The 25,487-nt window shown below is 46.5% G+C and overlaps 1 protein-coding gene across 4 annotated transcripts in view; it reads left to right on the top strand.

The window, feature by feature from the left end:
- The window catches only part of SLC4A2 (solute carrier family 4 member 2), a 256,403-nt gene that overhangs the window by 129,910 nt on the left and 101,006 nt on the right, over positions 1 to 25,487 (top strand). For all 4 annotated transcript variants that reach the window (XM_069729044.1, XM_069729045.1, XM_069729046.1 and 1 more), the window contains one exon: positions 16,524 to 16,683. In XM_069729044.1, the coding sequence (XP_069585145.1) occupies positions 16,524 to 16,683 (160 nt within the window). The remainder of the gene's footprint in view (positions 1 to 16,523; positions 16,684 to 25,487) is intronic.

Below are 25,487 nucleotides of genomic sequence, written 5' to 3'. Positions count from 1 at the left end.
ACATCTCTGTCCTAATCTCCTGATACCTCCCACACATAATCTCCAGTATATAACCTGTCCTCTCCATACATCTCTGCTCTAATCTCCTGATACCCCCATACATAAGCTCCAGTATATAACCTGTCCTCTCCATACATCTCTGTCCTAATCTCCTGATACCCCCACACATAATCTCCAGTATATAACCTGTCCTCTCCATACATCTCTGCTCTAATCTCCTGATACCCCCACACATAAGCTCCAGTATATAACCTGTCCTCTCCATACATCTCTGCTCTAATCTCCTGATACCCCCACACATAATCTCTAGTATATAACCTGTCCTCTCCACACATCTCTGTCCTAATCTCCTGATACCCCCACACATTATCTCCAGTATATAACCTGTCCTCTCCATACATCTCTGCTCTAATCTCCTGATACCCCCACACATAATCTCCAGTATATAACCTGTCCTCTCCATACATCTCTGCTCTAATCTCCTGATACCCCCACACATAATCTCCAGTATATAACCTGTCCTCTCCATACATCTCTGTCCTAATGTCCTGATACCCCCACACATAATCTCCAGTATATAACCTGTCCTCTCCATACATCTCTGCTCTAATCTCCTGATACCCCCATACATAAGCTCCAGTATATAACCTGTCCTCTCCATACATCTCTGTCCTAATCTCCTAATACCCCCACACATAATCTCCAGTATATAACCTGTCCTCTCCATACATCTCTGCTCTAATCTCCTGATACCCCCACACATAATCTCTAGTATATAACCTGTCCTCTCCACACATCTCTGTCCTAATCTCCTGATACCCCCACACATAATCTCCAGTATATAACCTGTCCTCTCCATACATCTCTGCTCTAATCTCCTGATACCCCCACACATAATCTCCAGTATATAACCTGTCCTCTCCATACATCTCTGCTCTAATCTCCTGATACCCCCACACATAATCTCCAGTATATAACCTGTCCTCTCCATACATCTCTGTCCTAATGTCCTGATACCCCCACACATAATCTCCAGTATATAACCTGTCCTCTCCATACATCTCTGCTCTAATCTTTTGATACCCCCACACATAAGCTCCAGTATATAACCTGTCCTCTCCATACATCTCTGCTCTAATCTCCTGATACCCCCACACATAATCTCTAGTATATAACCTGTCCTCTCCACACATCTCTGTCCTAATCTCCTGATACCCCCACACATAATCTCCAGTATATAACCTGTCCTCTCCATACATCTCTTCTCTAATCTCCTGATACCCCCACACATAATCTCCAGTATATAACCTGTCCTCTCCTTACATCTCTGCCCTAATCTCCTGATACCTCCCACACATAATCTCCAGTATATAACCTGTCCTCTCCATACATCTCTGTCCTAATCTCCTGATACCCCCATACATAATCTCCAGTATATAACCTGTCCTCTCCATACATCTCTGCTCTAATCTCCTGATACCCCCACACATAATCTCCAGTATATAACCTGTCCTCTCCATACATCTCTGCCCTAATCTCCTGATACCTCCCACACATAATTCCCAGTATATAACCTGTCCTCTCCATACATCTCTGTCCTAATCTCCTGATACCCCCACACATAATCTCCAGTATATAACCTGTCCTCTCCATACATCTCTGCCCTAATCTCCTGATATCTCCCCACACATAACATCCAGTATATAACCTGTCCTCTCCATACATCTCTGCTCTAATCTCCTGATACCCCCATACATAATCTCCAGTATATAACCTGTCCTCTCCATACATCTCTTCTCTAATCTCCTGATACTCCCACACATAATCTCCAGTATATAACCTGTCCTCTCCATACATCTCTGCTCTAATCTCCTGATACCCCCACACATAATCTCCAGTATATAACCTGTCCTCCCCATACATCTCTGTCCTAATCTCCTGATACCTCCCACACATAATCTCCAGTATATAACCTGTCCTCTCCATACATCTCTGCTCTAATCTCCTGATTCCCCCATACATAAGCTCCAGTATATAACCTGTCCTCTCCATACATCTCTGTCCTAATCTCCTGATACCCCCACACATAATCTCCAGTATATAACCTGTCCTCTCCATACATCTCTGCTCTAATCTCCTGATACCCCCACACATAAGCTCCAGTATATAACCTGTCCTCTCCATACATCTCTGCTCTAATCTCCTGATACCCCCACACATAATCTCTAGTATATAACCTGTCCTCTCCACACATCTCTGTCCTAATCTCCTGATACCCCCACACATAATCTCCAGTATATAACCTGTCCTCTCCATACATCTCTGCTCTAATCTCCTGATACCCCCACACATAATCTCCAGTATATAACCTGTCCTCTCCATACATCTCTACTCTAATCTCCTGATACCCCCACACATAATCTCCAGTATATAACCTGTCCTCTCCATACATCTCTGCTCTAATCTCCTGATACCCCCACACATAATCTCCAGTATATAACCTGTCCTCTCCATACAGCTCTGCCCTAATCTCCTGATACCCCCATACATAATCTCCAGTATATAACCTGTCCTCTCCATACATCTCTGTCCTAATCTCCTGATACCCCCACACATAATCTCCAGTATATAACCTGTCCTCTCCATACATCTCTGTCCTAATCTCCTGATACCCCCATACATAATCTCCAGTATATAACCTGTCCTCTTCATACAGCTCTGTCCTAATCTCCTGATATCTCCCCACACATAATCTCCAGTATATAACCTGTCCTCTCCATACATCTCTGCTCTAATCTCCTGATACCCCCACACATAATCTCCAGTATATAACCTGTCCTCTCCATACATCTCTGTCCTAATGTCCTGATACCCCCACACATAATCTCCAGTATATAACCTGTCCTCTCCATACATCTCTGCTCTAATCTCCTGATACCCCCACACATAAGCTCCAGTATATAACCTGTCCTCTCCATACATCTCTGCTCTAATCTCCTGATACCCCCACACATAATCTCTAGTATATAACCTGTCCTCTCCACACATCTCTGTCCTAATCTCCTGATACCCCCACACATAATCTCCAGTATATAACCTGTCCTCTCCATACATCTCTGCTCTAATCTCCTGATACCCCCACACATAATCTCCAGTATATAACCTGTCCTCTCCATACATCTCTGCTCTAATCTCCTGATACCCCCACACATAATCTCCAGTATATAACCTGTCCTCTCCATACATCTCTGTCCTAATGTCCTGATACCCCCACACATAATCTCCAGTATATAACCTGTCCTCTCCATACATCTCTGCCCTAATCTCCTGATACCCCCACACATAATCTCCAGTATATAACCTGTCCTCTCCATACATCTCTGCTCTAATCTCCTGATACCCCCACACATAATCTCCAGTATATAACCTGTCCTCTCCATACATCTCTGTTCTAATCTCCTGATACCCCCATACATAATCTCCAGTATATAACCTGTCCTCTCCATACATCTCTGCTCTAATCTCCGGATACCTCCCCACACACATAATCTCCAGTATATAACCTGTCCTCTCCATACATCTCTGCTCTAATCTCCGGATACCTCCCCACACACATAATCTCCAGTATATAACCTGTCCTCTCCATACAGCTCTGCCCTAATCTCCTGATATCTCCCACACATAATCTCCAATACAGTGGGGCAAAAAAGTATTTAGTCAGTCAGCAATAGTGCAAGTTCCACCACTTAAAAAGATGAGAGGCGTCTGTAATTTACATCATAGGTAGACCTCAACTATGGGAGACAAACTGAGAAAAAAAAATCCAGAAAATCACATTGTCTGTTTTTTAATCATTTTTTTGGCATATTATGGTGGAAAATAAGTATTTGGTCAGAAACAAACAATCAAGATTTCTGGCTCTCACAGACCTGTAACTTCTTCTTTAAGAGTCTCCTCTTTCCTCCACTCATTACCTGTAGTAATGGCTCCTGTTTAAACTTGTTATCAGTATAAAAAGACACCTGTGCACACCCTCAAACAGTCTGACTCCAAACTCCACTATGGTGAAGACCAAAGAGCTGTCAAAGGACACCAGAAACAAAATTGTAGCCCTGCACCAGGCTGGGAAGACTGAATCTGCAATAGCCAACCAGCTTGGAGTGAAGAAATCAACAGTGGGAGCAATAATTAGAAAATGGAAGACATACAAGACCACTGATAATCTCCCTCGATCTGGGGCTCCACACAAAATCCCACCCCGTGGGGTCAGAATGATCACAAGAACGGTGAGCAAAAATCCCAGAACCACGCGGGGGGACCTAGTGAATGAACTGCAGAGAGCTGGGACCAATGTAACAAGGCCTACCATAAGTAACACACTACGCCACCATGGACTCAGATCCTGCAGTGCCAGACGTGTCCCGCTGCTTAAGCCAGTACATGTCTGGGCCCGTCTAAAGTTTGCTAGAGAGCATTCGGATGATCCAGAGGAGTTTTGGGAGAATGTCCTATGGTCTGATGAAACCAAACTGGAACTGTTTGGTAGAAACACAACTTGTCGTGTTTGGAGGAAAAAGAATACTGAGTTGCATCCATCAAACACCATACCTACTGTAAAGCATGGTGGTGGATACATCATGCTTTGGGGCTGTTTCTCTGCAAAGGGGCCAGGACGACTGATCCGGGTACATGAAAGAATGAATGGGGCCATGTATCGTGAGATTTTGAGTGCAAACCTCCTTCCATCAGCAAAGGGCATTGAAGATGAAACATGGCTGGGTCTTTCAACATGACAATGATCCAAAGCACACCGCCAGGGCAACGAAGGAGTGGCTTCGTAAGAAGCATTTCAAGGTCCTGGAGTGGCCTAGCCAGTCTACAGATCTCAACCCTATAGAAAACCTTTGGAGGGAGTTGAAAGTCCGTGTTGCCAAGCGAAAAGCCAAAAACATCACTGCTCTAGAGGAGATCTGCATGGAGGAATGGGCCAACATACCAACAACAGTGTGTGGCAACCTTGTGAAGACTTACAGAAAACGTTTGACCTCTGTCATTGCCAACAAAGGATATATTACAAAGTATTGAGATTAAATTTTGTTTCTGACCAAATACTTATTTTCCACCATAATATGCAAATAAAATGTTAAAAAAACAGACAATGTGATTTTCTGGATATTTTTTTCTCAGTTTGTCTCCCATAGTTGAGGTCTACCTATGATGTAAATTACAGACGCCTCTCATCTTTTTAAGTGGTGGAACTTGCACTATTGCTGTCTGACTAAATACTTTTTTGCCCCACTGTATATAACCTGTCCTCTCCATACATCTTTGCCCTAATCTCCTGATACCTCCCCACACATAATCTCCAGTATATAACCTGTCCTCTCCATATATCTCTGTCCTAATCTCCTGATACCTCCCCACACATAATCTCCAGTATATAACCTGTCCTCTCCATACATCTCTGCTCTAATCTCCTGATACCCCCACACATAATCTCCAGTATATAACCTGTCCTCTCCACACATCTCTGTCCTAATCTCCTGATACCTCCCCACATAATCTCCAGTATATAACCTGTCCTCTCCATACATCTCTGCTCTAATCTCCGGATACCCCCACACATAATCTCCAGTATATAACCTGTCCTCTCCATACATCTCTGCTCTAATCTCCTGATACCTCCCCACACACAATCTCCAGTATATAACCTGTCCTCTCCACACATCTCTGTCCTAATCTCCTGATACCTCCCCACATAATCTCCAGTATATAACCTGTCCTCTCCATACATCTCTGCTCTAATCTCCTGATACCCCCACACATAATCTCCAGTATATAACCTGTCCTCTCCATACATCTCTGCTCTAATCTCCTGATACCCCCACACATAATCTCCAGTATATAACCTGTCCTCTCCACACATCTCTGTCCTAATCTCCTGATACCTCCCCACATAATCTCCAGTATATAACCTGTCCTCTCCATACATCTCTGCTCTAATCTCCGGATACCCCCACACATAATCTCCAGTATATAACCTGTCCTCTCCATACATCTCTGCTCTAATCTCCTGATACCCCCACACATAATCTCCAGTATATAACCTGTCCTCTCCATACATCTCTGCTCTAATCTCCTGATACCCCCACACATAATCTCCAGTATATAACCTGTCCTCTCCATACATCTCTGCTCTAATCTCCTGATACCCCCACACATAATCTCCAGTATATAACCTGTCCTCTCCATACAGCTCTGCCCTTTTCTCTTTCAATGTTCTTTTTATTGAAAAAAAATAAGCGTATTACAAACATTCCATAAATTAACTGTTACAGTGTAAAGTCAATTAAATGTAGTACAAGCATAGTATACATCTAGTATCTGTCGTTATTAAACTAGGTCACCGTATTTTAGCGGAGTACGGATCCGTCGTGTTTTGGTGGACGCGACGCACAAAAAAAGTTCAATGTAACATTTTTTTTGTGCGACGTGTCCGCCCCCTCCTCCCCGAACTGCATAATGGGCAGCGTATGCATTGAAAAACTGCATCCGCTGCCCCCGTCTTGCAGTTATTTCACAACGTCTGTCGGTACGTCGGCCTGACGCATTGCGACGTGCCCGTACCGACGGAAATATGAAAGTAGCCTTATAAATGTTTTTTAAGCATCAGAGTAAGAAATAAAGTAAAAGAGGCAAAGAAAGGGGGCTCCGGGTAGAAAATATAGAGAGATGGAGAGAGAGGAGGAAGCGGGGAGGAAAGATGACGGGTTGGAGTAGGGAGGATGTTAAGGGAGCACCTTGGGATGTGATGGAATTACGTTGAAATTGCCGTTGTCTGAGATGTATATTGGATTCATGGTGTCCATACGTTAAGGAATGTAGCGCTGGTGTGGTTAACCCTTGCCGCTAGCTCCTCTACATGGAACAACTGATCGATTTTAGAGTACAATTGCTGGTTAGTGGGTATTGTGGATGAGTTCCAGTTGGTTGGGATCAATGATTTCCCAGCTGCTAGTATGAACTGAGTTAGTTTATTGGCGCGACTATCATTGGGCCAGATTGGCAGATTCAGAAAAACATTTTTTGGTTTAAAAGTGACCCTTTTTCCCAGCAACTTATTTATAACTGAGGACATGTCACGCTTACGCCCTGACTGGTGGGCATGAGCTCGGGGGGTTTGTGGCCCCACAAACCAGACTACCCTGGAAGGGGCGTGACTATGACAGCTGCCTGGGTCTTCACTGGAGCCTCTGATGGTGAGGACAGGCTTGTGCAGCAGGCAGCTGCCAGGTGCTACTCCAGGGTGGGGTCTGGCTGTGGCTGCTGATCCCACTTGGGAGACAGGAACACTAGGACAGGTGCGGGCAACAGGCAGGACTGGCAGAAGAGCACGGCTGGAACACAGACGAGTAGGCTGGCACGGCTGAGACAGGGCTGGCAAAGAACACAGGACTGGCTAGGACAGCAGGAACACAGGACTGGAAGGCAGGGCAGGAACGGCAGGACTGGCAGGAACACAGAATACACAGGACGGGTTGATGTGGTGTATGAATCAGGCTGCACTCAGATGACACCCGAGTGCAGTCCTATTGTGAGTGTGATGCAGGAACAGGTAGGGACCTGTACACACAGGAGGACCAAATAACAAGTAGAAGGTGGAACTAAGAGAAGGAGAAGGCAGAGCCAAGGACGGAGCCGCAAGAGGCGGAGCCAAGGGCGGAGACACTGGAGGCGGAGCCAAGAGCGGATACGCTGGAGGCGGAGCCAAGCGAGGAGACGCTGGAGGCGGAGCCAAGAGCGGAGCCAAGAGCGGAGACGCTGGAGACGGAGCCAAGAGCGGAGACGCTGGAGGCGGAGCCAAGAGCGGAGACGCTGGAGGCGGAGCCAAGAGCGGAGATGCTGGAGGCGGAGCCAAGAGCGGAGCCGCTGGAGGCGGAGCCAAGAGCGGAGCCGCTGGAGGCAGAGCCAAGAGCGGAGCCGCTGGAGGCGGAGCCAAGAGCGGAGCCGCTGGAGGCGGAGCCAAGAGCGGAGCCGCTGGAGGCGGAGCAAAGAGCGGAGACGCTGGAGGCGGAGCCAAGAGCGGAGACGGAGCCAAGTGCAGAAACACAGGAGGCGGAGCCAGATAGTACCGCAAAGAGGGGAGCCACAGAGCAAAGCCACAGAGTGCGAAGTAAAGTCTGAGTGCGGAGTGTAAGCAGACTGAGAACACAAGGAAAGACAAAGCAGGGAAGAAAGCCACAGACAAGGAGACCGAGAAAAGACAAAGTACAGACAAGGCAATAGAACAAGACACAGGGACAAAGACACAGGGACCAGGATATTCTGCCTCCTGGAGGGTGGACTACAAGAACAAGGCAAAAGCACAGAGAAAAGCCTCCAGAGAGGGAGAAACTCAGAGCAAGGCCTGGCAAACTCAGCAGCTAAACACTAACTGAGCTACACATTGCACAGGCCCAGACCACAGGGTGGAGCTGCACTATACACAGGAGGCCTCTTGGTAATTGGTCAGGAACAGATTAGACAGATGCACCTGATTCCTATAAGAACCAGAGAGTTCAGGCACCACCCTTCTATACACAGCCAGGAAGCATGCAGAGGGCAGAGGCACAGAATATGGAGCTGGCAAGAAACAGAAACCACAACATGACCTGGAGCAGTGGGTAAGATAGTGTGAGAGATGAGAGGCCATGCTGTGATGTCAGCAGAGTTGTTACATCCAGTATGGACATAAGCGCAAGCAGGACCACCAGATATGTATATAGTCGCCTTCGCTACCTCCACATCTCCAACAACCATTGTTTGAAGTCTTGTGCCATCTTTGGATCCGTTTTGGTGTGATGTACCACCTAGTAATAATTTTGTAAGAATTTTCCTGAATACGAACACAGACCGAAGGGCCATGAGAATTCCTATAGATTTGCTTAATCTGTTGCTCAGTAAAGGGGGTGCCAATGTCTCCTTCCCACCGGGCTAAGTATGCCCGCTTCAGAGGTATATCTATTTTGAGTAGGGATCGGTAGATTGTTGAGAGGATTTTAGTGGGGGGCTTCGATCCGGCGCATAAAACCTCATATGGAGTTAGAGTTCTGTTTAAGTCAGCTGAATGGTTTCGTAGGCAGAGAATGTGTGAAGGTTTACCATGTTGGAGAAATGTGAGACCCAGGGATCTTGCGCAGTTCCTGGAATGAGAGAAGTGTCCCATCTTCAAATAATTGCTCAATTGGAATATGTACGGCGCGATGAGAATCTATTAGGTCGGTGACTTTAGTTAATGGGGAGAAGGTAGGAGCCAAGTCATTGCTCAGTTTCTGCCAAATTTTGATTGTGGCTAATGTGTGTATATTTTATATTCAGTTGGGTTCTGTATTGTATTATATCCCAATACTATAGAGCGCAGGGGATGAAGAGACATTGCTCCTTCTATATTTAGCCATTGTTTATCCCCTGAGTTTATAATCCAATATATTGTTCTAGCTAGATGAGCGGCTTGATAATATTTAACTATATCCGGGGCACCCATTCCACCCATGTCTTTTGGCAGGGTAAGGGATTTAGCGTTAATACGTGGTTTGAATGTTTGCCATATGTATTAAAAAAAAAGGGAATTGACTTTAGTTAGGAAGGAGATGGGTATTTGAATTGGGAGCATGTTGAAAACATAGATAAATTTTGGAAGTATTAAGGTACCGTCACACTAAGCGACGCTGCAGCGATACCGACAACGATGTCGATCGCTGTTTGGTCGCTGGAGAGCTGTCACACAGACAGCTCTCCAGCCACCAACGATCCCGAGGTCCCCGGTAACCAGGGTAAACATCGGGTTACTAAGCGTAGGGCCGCGCTTAGTAACCCGATGTTTACCATGGTTACCAGCGTAAACGTTAAAAAAACAAACACTACATACTTACCTTCCGCTGTCTGTTCCCGTAAAGCTGTCGGTGACGTTACCGCTGTGCTTTCCGGCTGGCTGGCGCTGACACAGGATGCAGGAGGAGTGCAGAGAAGTAGAGCGCCGAGGACAGACAGCTGAAGGTAAGTATGTAGTGTTTGGTTTTTTAACGTTTACGCTGGTAACCAGGGTAAACATCGGGTTACTAAGCGCGGCCCTGCGCTTAGTTACCCGATGTTTACCCTGGTTACCAGTGAAGACATCGCTGGATCGGCGTCACACATGCCGATTCAGCGATGTCAGCGGGAGGTCCAGCGACAAAATAAAGTTCTGGACTTTCCCCAGCGACCAACGATCTCCCAGCAGGGGCCTGATCGTTGGTCGCTGTCACACAGAACGATTTCATTAACGATATCGTTGCTACGTCACAAAAAGCAACGATATCGTTAACGAAATCGTTATGTGTGACGGTACCTTTAGGCTCTTTAGTATGTTCTTCCTTCCTATCCAGGATACAAAAATATCTTTCCAGGATCGAAGGCTAGCGGATACAGTTTGAAATAGCTGTTTGAAATTAAGTTCAAAGGGGTCTTTATGAGAAGCACTTATCTGAATACCTAGGTATGTTAGACTTTTAGATTGCCAGGGAAAGGGAAAGGCGGCCTTGAGCTTCTTCACCAAATCATTAGGCAAGCCCAAGTTCAGTATCTCTGATTTGGTTTCGTTCATTTTATAATTGGCTAGCTTGCTGTATCTCTCCAGGACTTTTATTATCGCAGGAATGCTACTGAAGGGTTTGGTTATTACTAACAGAAGGTCATCCGCAAAGGCCGCTGTTTTGTAGTAAGTGTCCTGTATTTGGAGACCTTCAATTTCAACACGTTGTTGAATAGCCTGCAGAAGGGGTTCTAGAGACAAGACAAAAAGTAGTGGGGACAAGGGGCATCCCTGTCTCGTTCCGTTAAATATTTGGAACGATTCCGTAAGGGATCCATTTAGCCTGATTCTTGCCGTGGGGATTGTGTACATGCCCATGATTGCAGTCACTGATGATGAAGAACAGCCAAATTTTAGCAAAGTTTCTTGTAGGAAGAGCCAGTCCACCCTGTCGAAAGCTTTCTCAGCATCTAGACTCAATAAAGCCAGCGGAATATTTCTCATTTTTGCATATTGCATGAGATGTAGAATCTTATATGTGTTGTCGTTTCCTTCTCTCCCCTTCACAAATCCAGTTTGATTTGAGGAGATTAGCTCAGGGAGCACGAGTGCAACTCTGTTGGCCAGCATTCTTGCATATAATTTTAGATCCGTGTTTAGCAAAGATATAGGCCTGTAGCTGCCACATTGTTCCGGATCTTTCCCTTCTTTAGAAATCAGCGAGATTCTAGCCTCTAGAAATTGCCGTGGTGCGTTTTCACCTTTTTGAAGAGAATTACACATATTAAGGAGGTGGGGAGGTAGGATTCCAGAATTGGACTTGTAATAGTACGAGGAGAAACCATCTGTTCCAGGGGCCTTCCCTTTTGGGCAATTCGACAGGGCAGACTGGAGCTCTAAAAGTGTAAATGGTTTGACAAGTTGTAGTTGTTGGGCAATACTTAGGGCTGGGAGATTTAAGTCTCTCAAAAAGAATTGGATGTTCTGCCATCTTCGGGAGATTCCCTCTTCCCCTTCTCTTGGGCGCAGTTGGTACAAAGATTTATAGTAATATAAGAGTTCTTTTTCAATCAGGGAGTAGTTTTGGGTTTTAGAACCGTCTTTGGTTTTAATGCTATGTATAAAAGGTGCGTGCCTGCCCTTTCTTTATTAAATACATGGTTAACTTAGACACCTTAACTCCATGAACAAATAGACGGTTTCTCCAGGAGGCAAAAAATGTAGTCAACTGTTCTCTCAGAAGGTCTTTTAGCTTTTGTCTCTTGGTAGTGAGCTCTAAAAGAGTTTGTGAGAGTAGTGTTTTTTTATGTTGATTTTCAAGATTAAATATTTCCTCATGGAGAGAGTTGATTTCTTTGTTTTTCATTTTATTTAAGTAGGAAGCTATGGAGATGAGTTCTCCTCATATCACTGTTTTGTGGGCTTTCCAAAGTATTATGGGTGTAGTCTCAGCAGTTATTATTGAGTTCAAAATATGTTTGAATGGCCTTATTGATGCGGGTTTTGATAGAGGGGTTATCTAGTAGGGAATCGTTTAGTTGCCATGATCTACATGGGGAAAATTGTTTAGACAGAATTAGTTCGGCTGACACATAGGAGTGGTCTGAGAATATAGAGGGAGCTACATACATCTCTGCCCTAATCTCGTGATACATCCACACATAATCTCCAGTATATAACCTGTCCTCTCCATACATCTCTACCATAATCTCCTGATATCTCCTCACACAATCTTCAGTATATAACCTGTCCTCTCCACACATCTCTGCCCTAATCTCCTGATACCTCCACACACATAATCTCCAGCATATAGCCTGTCCTCTCCATACATCTCTGCCCTAATCGCCTGATATCTCCCCACACATAATCTCCAGTATATAACCTGTCCTCTCCATATATCTCTGCCCTAATCTCCTGATACCTCCCACACATAATCTCCAGTATATAACCTGTCCTCTCCATACATCTCTGTCCTAATCTCCTGATACCTCCCACACACAAGCTCCAGTATATAACCTGTCCTCTCCATACATCTCTGTCCTAATCACCTGATACCTCCCACACATAATCTCCAGTATATAACCTGTCCTCTCCATACATCTCTGCCCTAATCTCCTGATATCTCCCCACACATAATCTCCAGTATATAACCTGTCCTCTCCATATATCTCTGCCCTAATCTCCTGATACCTCCCACACATAATCTCCAGAATATAACCTGTCCTCTCTATACATCTCTGCCCTAATCTCCTGATACCTCCTCGCACATAATCTCCAGTATATAACCTGTCCTCTCCATACATCTCTGCTCTAATCTCCTGATACCGCCCACACATAATCTCCAGTATATAACCTGTCCTCTCCATACATCTCTGTCCTAATCTCCTGATACCTCCCACACATAATCTCCAGTATATAACCTGTCCTCTACATACAGCTCTGGCCTAATCTCGGGATACATCCACACATAATCTCCAGTATATAACCTGTCCTCTCCATACATCTCTGCCCTAATCTCCTGATACCTCCCCACACATAATCTCCAGTATATAACCTGTCCTCTCCATATATCTCTGCCCTAATCTCCTGATACCTCCCACACATAATCTCCAGAATATAACCTGTCCTCTCCATACATCTCTGCCTTAATCTCCTGATACCTCCTCACACATAATCTCCAGTATATAACCTGTCCTCTCCATACATCTCTGTCCTATTCTCCTAATACCTCCACACATAATCTCCAGTATATAACCTGTCCTCTCCATACATCTCTGCCCTAATCTCCTGATACCTCCCCACACATAATCTCCAGTATATAACCTGTCCTCTCCATATATCTCTGCCCTAATCTCCTGATACCTCCCACACATAATCTCCAGAATATAACCTGTCCTCTCCATACATCTCTGCCCTAATCTCCTGATACTTCCCCACACATAATCTCCAGTATATAACCTGTCCTTTCCGTACATCTCTGCCCTATTCTCCTGATATCTCCCATACATAATCTCCAGTATATAACCTGTCCTCTCCATACATCTCTGCTCTAATCTCCTGATACCTCCCACACATAATCTCCAGTATATAACATGTCTCTGCTCTAATCTCCTGATACCTCCCACACATAATCTCCAGTATGTAACATGTCCTCTCCATACATCTCCGCCCTAATCTCCTGATACCTCCCCACACAATCCCCAGTATATAACCTGTCCTCTCCATATATATCTGTCCTAATCTCCTGATTCCCCCCATACATAATCTCCAGTATATAACCTGTCCTCTCCATACATCTGTCCTAATCTCCTGATACCTCCCCACACATAATCTCCAATATATAACATGTCCTCTCCATACATCTCTGTCCTAATCTCCTGATACCCCCACACATAATCTCCAGTATATAACCTGTACTCTCCATACATCTCTGTCCTAATCTCCTGATACCTCCACACATAATCACCAGTATATAACCTGTCCTCTCCATACATCTCTGCCCTAATCTCCTGATACCTCCCACTCATAATCTCCAGTATGTAACCCGTCCTCTCCATACATCTCTGTACTAATCTCCTGATACCTCCCCACACACAATCTCCAGTATATAACCTGTACTCTCCATACATCTCTGTCCTAATCTCCTGATACCTCCACACATAATCTCCAGTATATAACCTGTCCTCTCTATACATCTCTGCCCTAATCTCCTGATACCTCCCCACACACAATCTCCAGTATATAACCTGTCCTCTCCATACATCTCTGTCCTGATCTCCTGATATCTCTCCACACATAATCCCCAGTTTATAACCAGTCCTCTCCATACATCTCTGCCCTAATCTCCTGATACCTCCACACACATAATCTCCAGTATATAACCTGTCCTCTCCATATATCTCTGTCCTAATCTCCTGATATCTCCCCACACACAATCTCCAGTATATAACCTGTCCTCTCCATACATCTCTGCCCTAATCTCCTGATACCTCCCCACACACAATCTCCAGTATATAACCTGTCCTCTCCATACATCTCTGTCCTAATCTCCTGATATCTCTCCACACATAATACCCAGTTTATAACCAGTCCTCTCCATACATCTCTGCCCTAATCTCCTGATATCTCCCCACACACATAATCTCCAGTATATAACCTGTCCTCTCCATACATCTCTGTCCTAATCTCCTGATATCTCCCCACACACATAATCTCCAGTATATAACCTGTCCTCTCTATACATCTCTGCCCTAATCTCCTGATACCTCCACACATAATCTCCAGTATATAACCTGTCCTCTCCATACATCTCTGCCCTAATCTCCTGATACCTCCCCACACACAATCTCCAGTATATAACCTGTCCTCTCCATACATCTCTGTCCTAATCTCCTGATATCTCTCCACACATAATCCCCAGTTTATAACCAGTCCTCTCCATACATCTCTGCCCTAATTTCCTGATATCTCCCCACACACATAATCTCCAGTATATAACCTGTCCTCTCCATACATCTCTGTCCTAATCTCCTGATATCTCTCCACACAATCTCCAGTATATAACCTGTCCTCTCCATACATCTCTGTCCTAATCTCCTGATATCTCTCCACACATAATCTCCAGTATATAACCTGTCCTCTCCATACATCTCTGCCCTAATCTCCTGATACCTCCACACACATAATCTCCAGTATATAACCTGTCCTCTCCATACATCTCTGCCCTAATCTCCTGATATCTCCCCACACACATAATCTCCAGTATATAACCTGTCCTCTCCATACATCTCTGCCCTAATCTCCTGATACCTCCACACAATCTCCAGTATATAACCTGTCCTCTCCATACATCTCTGTCCTAATCTCCTGATACCTCCCCAAACATAATATCTAGTATATAACCTGTCCTCTCCATACATCTCTGCCCTAATCTCCTGATACCTCCACACATAATCTCCAGTTTATAACCTGTGCTCTCCATACATCTCTGCCCTAATCTCCTGATACCTCCCCACACATAATCTCCAGTATATAACCTGTCCTCTCTATACATCTCTGCCCTAATCTCCTGATACGTCCACACACATAATCTCCAGTATATAACTTGTCCTCTCCATACATCTCCGCCCTAATCTCCAGATACCTCCCCACACACATAATCTCCAGTATATAACCTGTCCTCTCCATACATCTCTGCCCTAATCTCCTGATTCCCCCCATACATAATCTCCAGTATATAACCTGTCCTCTCCATACAGCTCTGCCCTAATCTCCTGATACCTCCCCACACACAATCTCCAGTATATAACCTGTCCTCTCTATACATCTCTGTCCTAATCTCCTGATATCTCCCACACATAATCTCCAGTATATAACCTGTCCTCTCCATACATCTCTGCCCTAATCTCCTGATACCTCCACACAATCTCCAGTATATAACCTGTCCTCTCCATACATCTCTGCTCTAATCTCCAGATACCTCCCACACATAATCTCCAGTATATAACCTGTCCTCTCCATACATCTCTGCTCTAATCTCCAGATACCTCCCACACACAATCTCCAGTATATTACCTGTCCTCTCCATACATCTCCGCCCTAATCTCCTGATACCTCCCACACATAATCCCCAGTTTATTACCTGTCATTTCGATACTCTTGGAGAACACTCCAATAACATGCCTACATTTTGAGTGCAGGACATCTATTTTCATTTGTTTGTTTGCAGATCTGAGATTATTTGGTTGTAAATTTTCTCTTCTATCTCCTAAATATCATGTTCTCTGTATTCGCGGAGATTCTTTGAGAGAGAGTTATTGGCATCATTGAAAAAAAACCAGACTTCTGAATAGTGAACCGTGGTTGAAACCTGTTACCTTACAAATTGGCAAGTCCTGCCGTTCTGATATGTATGGCAGAACCTTTCATTGTTTCTGTATCATCTGATTTTGCTCTTTTGTGTTTTTTTTTTTAGCCGCCACCTGAACTGTCCCCCCAGAATTCTCTTCATTATGACGATGAAGGAGATGTCATCCAGGCTCTTGGTGTGGAAAGATTTGAAGTTATTTTACAAGATGCTCATCCTCGAAGCCCAACTGAGCTGGGGAAGAGCTATAGTGAGGAGGACTTCCAATGTAAGTTAGTGACAGAGGAACCGAGAGTAAGAATCCGGAGTTTGTGAGAAATAGGAGAATATGAGGAGAGAGGGAGAACAATTGAAAATGAAACTGAGGGGTAGGAAATATGTGGAGGACGCAGTGAAAATGCCTGGCAGAAGACAGAGAATAAGGATCCAGTGAAGAAGAGGAGAGTGAGGAACAGGTGAACAGACAATGGGTTCAAGAGAAGGAGAACAGCAGATGCGAGAGGCAGGCGAATTGGAAAATTGCGAGAGGCAGAAATGAGCATAGCGAGGAGCAGGAAAACATAAAGATAGTAAGGGGCAGGTGAACAGAGAATGAGGCACCAGAGATCACAGAGAAAGTGACTGACAAGAAAAAAAAGATGATAGTGGAGGGCAGATGAAGACAAGCAGAGTGGGTGTCAAGAGAACAAGAGGAGCATGATGGTTAGGAGAGGACAAAGTTAGGGGCTGTCAAACTGAATGATGGGCAGGAGAACAAAAAGAGAGTGAGGGGCTGGAGAAGATGAGAAAAAATAAGGAATAAGAGAACATAGAATGTGGGGCTGGAAAGCAGAAGCAGAAAGGAGAAAAAAAGGACAAGAGGCGAGTGAAGTTCGGGAGAACATTTGAATAGAAAGAGAATAGCCAAATGGGCAAAAGGAAAACAGGAATGTGGAGCTGGAGATCAGAAGCAGAGAAGGGCAGGAAGACAAGATGTGAGTGAGTGTTAGGAGTAAATAAGAAGAACAAGAGGAGAACGTGAGGGTAAAAGGACTCGAGGAGAGCAAGGGGCTAGGAGGATGCCAGTGTTTAGGATGACACAGAGAATGAGAAGAAGAGTAAAAGGAAACTGACAGGGCAGGAGGACTTGCGAGGGGGGGGGGACATAAGGACACAAGGAGTGCAAGAAGGCAGGAGTACAAGAGGAGAGTGAGGGGCTAGGGACACGGTGAGAGTGATGGGGTGGAGTAGATGCAAGGAGCGAAGGGACAGAGGGTCAGTAGGAAAGCGGGCGACACGGGTAGAGTGAAGGGTTGGGGACACAGAGAGCGAGAGGTTGAAGTACACAAGTAAAGATTTGGGGGACACGGGGAGAGCAAGAGAGCAGGAGGACACGAGGAGAACGAAGTTGCAGTAAGACAAGAGGAGAGCAAGGGAGCCAGAGGAGAATGATAAAAAAGAAAAAGAAGACGAACGCTAGGGCACAGGAGGTTGAGGTGCAGAAGAACACAAGAATTGCAAGGTGGCAGGAAAACACGACAAGTACGAGGAGTCAGAGGGACACAAAGATCAGGTGGCTGGGGGACACAAGAAGAAGAAAAGAATGGGGGACATGGAGAGAGAGGAGAGGCTGTACTGTAAGCGGAGAGCGTGGAGGCAGGAAGACACAAGAAGAGCCAAGGACTGGGAGACACAAGAAGAAGAAAGGAATGGGGTACATGTAGAGAGAGAGGAGGGGCTGTACTGTAAGTGGAGAGCGTGGAGGCAGGAGAAGAGTGAGGAGGCAGCAAGACACAAGAAGAGCCAAGGACTGGGAGACAAGAAGAAGAAGATTAAGAGGAGAACAAGGGAATGGAGTACATAAGGAGAGCAAGGAGGCTGGAGGAGAAGAGGAGACAATAAGTCAGAAGGACAAAAGGAGAGCGAGGGGCTGGGTGGCACAGGAAGAGTGAGGGGCAGGAGGACACGAGGAGAGAGAGGATGCAGGAGGACATGAGGAAAATGAGGGCATTAGAGAACACAAGCGAGAGGCAAAGGAAAAAAGCGAGAGGGTTGAAGGAAAAATAGAGAAGAGCAACATGGGGCTGGAGGACACGAGGGACAGGGGGCTGGAGGACACGATGAGAGTGATGGGGCAGGGGGACAAGATGAGAAGGAGAACAAGAGAACAGAAAGAACAACACAGAAAGAGCAAGGATGAAGGAGGACAAGGAGAGAGGTGGTAGGAGGACACCAGCAGAGGAAGGGGAACACTGGGACACAAGGAGATCGAAGGTGCAAGAGGACATGGGAATAGCGATGGAGAGGAGGCAGGACACAAGGGCCAGGAGGACGTGAGGAAAGTAGGCAAGAGGGCTAAAGGAAACAAGGTGAGTAAGGGGGCAGGAAGACACAAGGAGCACAAGGGTCCAAGAGGACATGAAGAGAGTGATGGGCTAGGGGACATAAGGAGAGCAAGGGGAAGTAGGACACGAAGAGTGCAAGTGGGGAGGAGTACAAGAGGAGAGTGATGGACAAGAGGACCAGAGAAGAGAGAAGGGCCAGAGGACATGAAAATAAGAAAAGAATAACAAGAAAAGAATAAGCAAGAGAACAAGAGAAGAGCAAGATGTTGGAGGACAGAGGGAAAGCAAGGGACTGGAGGCCACAAGGAGGCTGGCGGACATGAGGAGAAGGAAAACAAGAGGAAAGCAAGGGAGCAGGAGGCCATGAGGAGAGTAAAGGGCTGGATGACACAATGAGAGCAATGGGTTGTAGGACAATGGGAGAGCAAAGGGCTGCGGTACAAGTGGTAAGCAAGGATAGCGAGGGGGCAGGTAGACAAGATGAGAGCAAGAGGGTGGGAGGACTCAAGTAGAGTGAGGGGACAGGAGCACATGAGGAGAGTGAAGGGGCAACAGGACACAAAGAGACCAAGGAGCTGGGGAACCCAGGGGGCAGGGGCACATGAGGATAGGAAAGGAGTAGAAAGATATGAGGAGGGGAAGGATCTGGGGAAGCGAGGAGCTGGGGGAAATGGGGAGAACGGGGGGCCAGGAGGACAGGAGGAGAACAATAGGAGAGTAAGAGGCAGAAGGTCATCAGAGGACCATGGGCTTGGGGACACAGTGAGAGCGAGGGGTATGGAGGATACAAGGAGAGCCAGGGGCAGGAGAACATGAGAAGAAGACCAAGATAGGAGTAAGAGGGCTGGGGGACACAGGGAGAGCGATGGCATAGGAGGACAAGAGGAAAGCATTTGGTGGGGAAGATGGTGAGAACGAAGTGCCGGAGAAATGGGAGAGTGAGGGGCTGGAGGACACAGGGAGAATGAGGGGCTTGAGGACACAGCAAGAATGAGGAGGAGAGCAAGAAGAGAATGAAGAGGAGAATAATAATAATAATAATAATTTTTATTTATATAGCGCCAACATATTCCGCAGCGCTTTACAAATTATAGAGGGGACTTGTACATACAATAGACATTACAGCATAACAGAAATACAGTTCAAAACAGATACCAAGAGGAGTGAGGGCCCTGCTCGTAAGCTTACAAACTATGAGGAAAAGGGGAGACACGAGAGGTGGATGGTAACAATTGCTATAGTTATTCGGACCAGCCATAGTGTAAGGCTTGGGTGTTCATGTAAAGCTGCATGAACCAGTTAATTAATTTTTTTTTTTTTTTTTTTTTTTTTTTTTTTATATAGGCCACACAGGGATCGTTAGGTTAATGCATTGAGGCGGTAGGCCAGTCTGAACAAATGAGTTTTTAGGGCACGCTTAAAACTGTGGGGATTGGGGATTAATCGTATTATCCTAGGTAGTGCATTCCAAAGAATCGGCGCAGCACGTGTAAAGTCTTGGAGACGGGAGTGGGAGGTTCTGATTATTGAGGATGCTAACCTGAGGTCATCAGCGGAGCGGAGGGCACGGGTAGGGTGGTAGACTGAGACCAGAGAGGAGATGTAGGGTGGTGCTGAGCCATGGAGTGCTTTGTGGATGAGGGTAGTAGTTTTGTACTGGATTCTTGAGAACAAGGAGAACAAGATGAGAGTGATGGTTTTGGGGAACACAAGGTGAGCGAGAGTTAGGATGAAGTTGAACAAGAGGAATGGGAGGGGGCAGGAAGATGCGAGGAGAGTGAGGGGACAGGAAGACACAATGATAGCTAGAAGCAGGAGGACATAAAGAAGGAAGTAAAAGAGGAAAGCTTAGGGGCAGGAAGACACCAGGAGAGTGAGATGGCAAGAGGACATGAGTAGAGCGAGAGACAGGAAGACACAAGGAGAGCGAAAAAACAGAAAGATACAATGAGGGTCAGGGGACAGAAGGACATGAGTAGACCAAGGGGGCAGGAGGACACAAGGAGAATGAGGGAAAGAAGGATACAAAGAAAGCAAGGACAGGAGGACACAACGAGAATGAGGTGAAGGAGGACACGACAAGAATGAGGAGAAGGCGAACAAAATGAGGAGAGCAACTATAGAGCAAGGGGAAAGAAGGACAATTGGAGAGCAATGGGCTGTAGGACACTGGGAGAGCTTGGAGCAGGAGTATATGAGGAGAGGAGGTACAAGAGGAGATCAGTTGGCTGGGTGACACAGGGAGAGCAAGTAGGCAGAAGGGCCTGGAGGACACAAGTAAAGTAAGATGGGTAGGGGGCTAAAAAAAGTGATCGGGCAGGAGGACAAGAGGAGAGCGAGTGGCTGGAGAACAAGAGGAGAGCTATGGGTTGGAGGACTAGGGGAGAGTGAGGATCTGGAGGACAAGGAGAGAGTGAGGGGCAGTGGACATAAGAACACAAGGAGAGCAAGGGGCAGAAGGACACAGAGACAAAGGGGACAGGAGCATACGATGAGAATGAGGTGATTGAGGACATGATGAAAAGTAGAACAAGAGGAGAAAGGACAGAAGGATAAGAAGAGAACAGCGGGCTAGAAGACTCTGAGAGAGCTTGGAGCAGGTGTATATAAGGAGAAGAAGAGAAATAGGAGACCAGGGGGGCTGGGTGACAAAGGGAGAGCAAGGAGGCACGAAGACCCAGAGAGCAAGGGGGCTGGAAAACAAAAGGAGAGCGATGAGCCGGAGGTGATGAGAAGGAAAGCAAGAGGAGAGCTTGGGGACAGAAGGAGTGAGAGTGGTTTGGGACATTGAGGGGTAAGTAGAACTCAAGGAGAGCAATGGCAAGAGAACACGTGGAGAATGAGAAGTATAACAATAGGAAACAGAGGGGCGGGAGGACACGAGGAGAGCAAGGGGCTGAAGGACATGAGGAGACCTGGGGGGCTGGAGGAAATTACAAGAATGAGAAGAGTAAACCGAGTGTGAGGAGGAGAACAAGAGGAGAGTGATAGGCTGGGGGGGACACAGTGAGGGTGAGGGGGCAAAAGAACAAAAGGAGAGCGAAGAGCAGAAAGACAGAAAGAGAGCGAGAAGACAAGAGGACACAGCACAGGGGCAGAAAGACACAAGGAGAGTGATCGGCAGCAGAAGAGCGAGTGGTTGGGGGACACAAAGATAGTAAGGGGGTATGTAGAACTCAAGGCTAGTGAGTGGCAGGAGGAGCAAGAGAGAGAGAGGGCAGAGAATCATGAGGAGAATGAAAATTAGAACAAGAGGAAAGTGAGAGGTTGGAAGACATGTGGAGAGCATGAGGTTGAAAGACATGGAGAGAATGAGGGGCTTGAGCACATGGCAACAAAGAATGAGGAGAAGAACAAGAAGAGATTCGGGAGAACAAAAGGAGAGTAATGGGCTGGGGGACAAAGTGAGAGCGAGGGGGCAACAGGGGAGCAAAGGGCAGGAGGACAAAGAAAACAAGGGGACAAAAAGGACAAGAGGAGCTGAAGGGGCTGGGCAACACAGGGAGAATGAGAAACAGGAGGACATGAACAAAAGGAGAACAAGAGTAGAGCTTGGACAGAAGGATAATATGATAGCGAGGGGCTGGGGACAAGAAGAGCGAAAGGGGCAGGGGGACGCAAGGAGAGTGAGGGACAGGAGGACATGAGAAGAATGAGGAGAACAACAGATGAGCAAAGAGCTGGAGGACATAGGAGAGAGAGAGGCTGGAGGACAAGAGGAGGAGAGGCTGGAGTATACTTGGAGATTGAGGGGCTCAAGTAGACAATGAGAGCGAGGGGCAGGAGGATGCTAGAAGAATTAGGAAAAGGAGAACAAGAGGAGACTGAGTTGGCAGAAGGACAAGACGAGATCAAGTGGCAGGAGTACACAAGTAGAATGAGGAGAAAGAGAAGAGTGGGGGCAGGGGACAGGTGGGGAGCAAGGGGCTGGAGGACACAAGTAAAGCAAGATGGTGTCATGCTGCTGCAATGCAGGTATGTGCAGGCTTCACAAGATGGCAGTAGAGAGGAAGTAGGTCTGCACCTAACAGAGCTAACCTGCAGTGCAACAGTGAGGCTACCACAGGTGGCAGCAGAATAGTCAAAACAAGCAGGGACAAATCCTAGACTGTAGCGCAGTACCAAAAGAAAAAACAAACTCGAGGTCAGTGACAAGCCAGAGGGTCAGTAACAGTCAGGAGCCGATAAGTCAAAAGACAAATGACAGAAACAGGTCAGAATACAAACCAAGTTAAACTGGGACGTCTGCACACTAAAGGGGAACACTGAGTCAAGATGGGAACAGGGAAAAACAGAGACATGGGTTCAGACAGCAAACGCAGCAGGACAAATCGGAGCAATCAGAGTCCGCTTACAGCAGCACTATGCAGAAACTATAGCTGACATGATCTGCAGGACACAGCGGGGCTAAATAGCAATCCTGAGACCAGAATGAGGCTGAGAAAAGTTAACCCCTGTCATGATCAGACCGGAAAAAGGGAAGACAGGACTCAAAACCTGGTCTGGATCATGACAGATGGACAGAGGGCTCAAGGAGAGCAAGGGGGACAGGAGAACACATGGAGAGCAAGGTGCAGGGGGACACGAGAATTTGAATGAGAATAAAAGGAGAGCGAGAGGCTGGAGGACACCGGAAGAGCAAGAGAATGGAGCAGAAGAGGAGAGTGAGGGGCATGAGGGCAAGGGGTTAGAGGACAAGGGGAGGGGGAGGCAAATTGGGCATAAGGACATGACAGCGAAGGGGCTGGAGGACACAAAGAGAGCGAAGGGCAAAAGGACACAAGGAGACGGGCACAATGGGGCATTCTTTGCGTCTGGAGGAGAGAAGGTTTTTCCATCAACATAGAAGAGGATTCTTTACTGTTAGGGCAGTGAGAATGTGGAATTGCTTGCCTGAGGAGGTGGTGATGGCGAACTCAGTCAAGGGGTTCAAGAGAGGCCTGGATGTCTTCCTGGAGCAGAACAATATTGTATCATACAATTAGGTTCTGTAGAAGGACGTAGATCTGGGGATTTATTATGATGGAATATAGGCTGAACTGGATGGACAAATGTCTTTTTTCGGCCTTACTAACTATGTTACTATGTTACTATGAGACCGAAAGAACATGGAGACCCAGGGAGGCAGAAGAACATAATTAGAAACAGAAAAAGTATAACAAGAGGAGAGCAAGGGAACACAAGAAAAATAGGAGAACAATGGGTTGGAGGACATAAGGAGAAGGAGAACAAGAGGAGAGCTTGGGGGCAGAAGGAGATTGAGGGGTTGGGGATACAAGGAGAGAGGGAGGGTAAGTAAAACTCCAGGAGAGCAAGTGTCAGGAGGACACTAGAGTGAGGGGCAGTAGAACACGAGGAGAATGAGAAAAGGAAAGCAAGCAGCTGGTGGACACAGGGTAGCATGAGTCTGAAGGACATGGGCAAAGCGAGGGGCTGGAGGTAATGACAGAGTGAAGAGAACAAGAGGACAGTAAAGTGATGGGCTAGAGGACACAGGGAGGTCAAGGGGGCTAAACAACAAAATCAGAGCGAAGGGCAGGGGTACATGAGGAGAATGAGAAAGAGAAAAAGAGGAGAGAAAGGGGCTGGGGGACATGGGTAGAGTGAAGGGGACGGAGGACGGAAGGAAAGTGAGGGGCAGTAGTAAACGAGTAGAGTGGCTGGAGGACATGAGTAGCACGAGAGGACAAAAGAACAAAAGGAGAGCAAAAGGGGCTGGTGGACACAAGGATTATGAGCAGCAGGAGGACATAAGGAAAAGTATAACAATATGAGAGTGAGGAGCAGAAGGACAAGAGAAGAGCAAGGGGCAGGAGGACATGAGAACAAGAACAAGAGGAGAGCAAGCGGGCTGGGGACAGGGAGAATGATGGTGAGGGAGGACAAGAGTTGAACAAGGGGCTAGGGGAAATGATGAGAACAAATTGCTGGAGGAAATGGGGAGAGCGAGGGGCTGGAGGACATGACAAGAATGACAAGAAGGAGAGCAAGATGAAAATGAAGAGAAGAACAAGAGGAGAGAAACGGTGCTGAGGTGAGCGAGGGTTAGGATGAGTTGAGAAGAAGTTGATCGAGGGTAAAGCAAGAGTTCAGGAGAATGCTGCGAGGAGAGTGAGGTGGCAGGAAGACACAAGAAGAGCGAGAGGCAGGAGGACATGAAGAGAGCGAAAAGGCAGAAGGACGCAAATAGACCAAGGGAGCAGGAGGACACAAGGACAATGAGGGAATGGAAGACACGAGGAGCGCAAGTGGCAGGAACATATTAAGTTAGCAAGGGGTAGGAGGACATGACATGAATGAGGTGAAGGAATACACGACAAGAATGAGGAAAAGGTGAACAAAAGGAGAATGAGGAGGAGAACAAGAGGAGAGAGCAAGGGGACAAAAGGACTACAGGAGAGCCATGGGCTCTAGGACACTGGGAGAGTTGGAGCAGGAGAATCTGAGGAGAAGAAAAACAAGACAAGAGCTTGGGGGCAGAAGGAGAGCGAGTGGTTGGGGGACAGAAGGATAGTGAGGGGGTAAGTGGAACTCAAGGAGAGCAAGTGGCAGGAGGAAATGAGAGTGAGGGGCAAGGGAATAAAAAGTAGAACAAGAGGAAAGGTGGGGCTAGAGGACACAGGGGAGAAAGTAGTTGAAGGACATGGGGAGAGTGAGGGGTTTGAGGACATGCCAAGAATGAGGAGGTAAACAAGAAAAGAATCAGGAGAACAAGAGGAGAGTGACGGGCTGGGGGACAGAGTGAGAG

Source organism: Ranitomeya imitator, chromosome 6, assembly GCF_032444005.1.
Source record: "Ranitomeya imitator isolate aRanImi1 chromosome 6, aRanImi1.pri, whole genome shotgun sequence".
NCBI lineage: Eukaryota > Metazoa > Chordata > Amphibia > Anura > Dendrobatidae > Ranitomeya > Ranitomeya imitator.
This window is presented reverse-complemented; position numbering and strand designations above follow the sequence as displayed.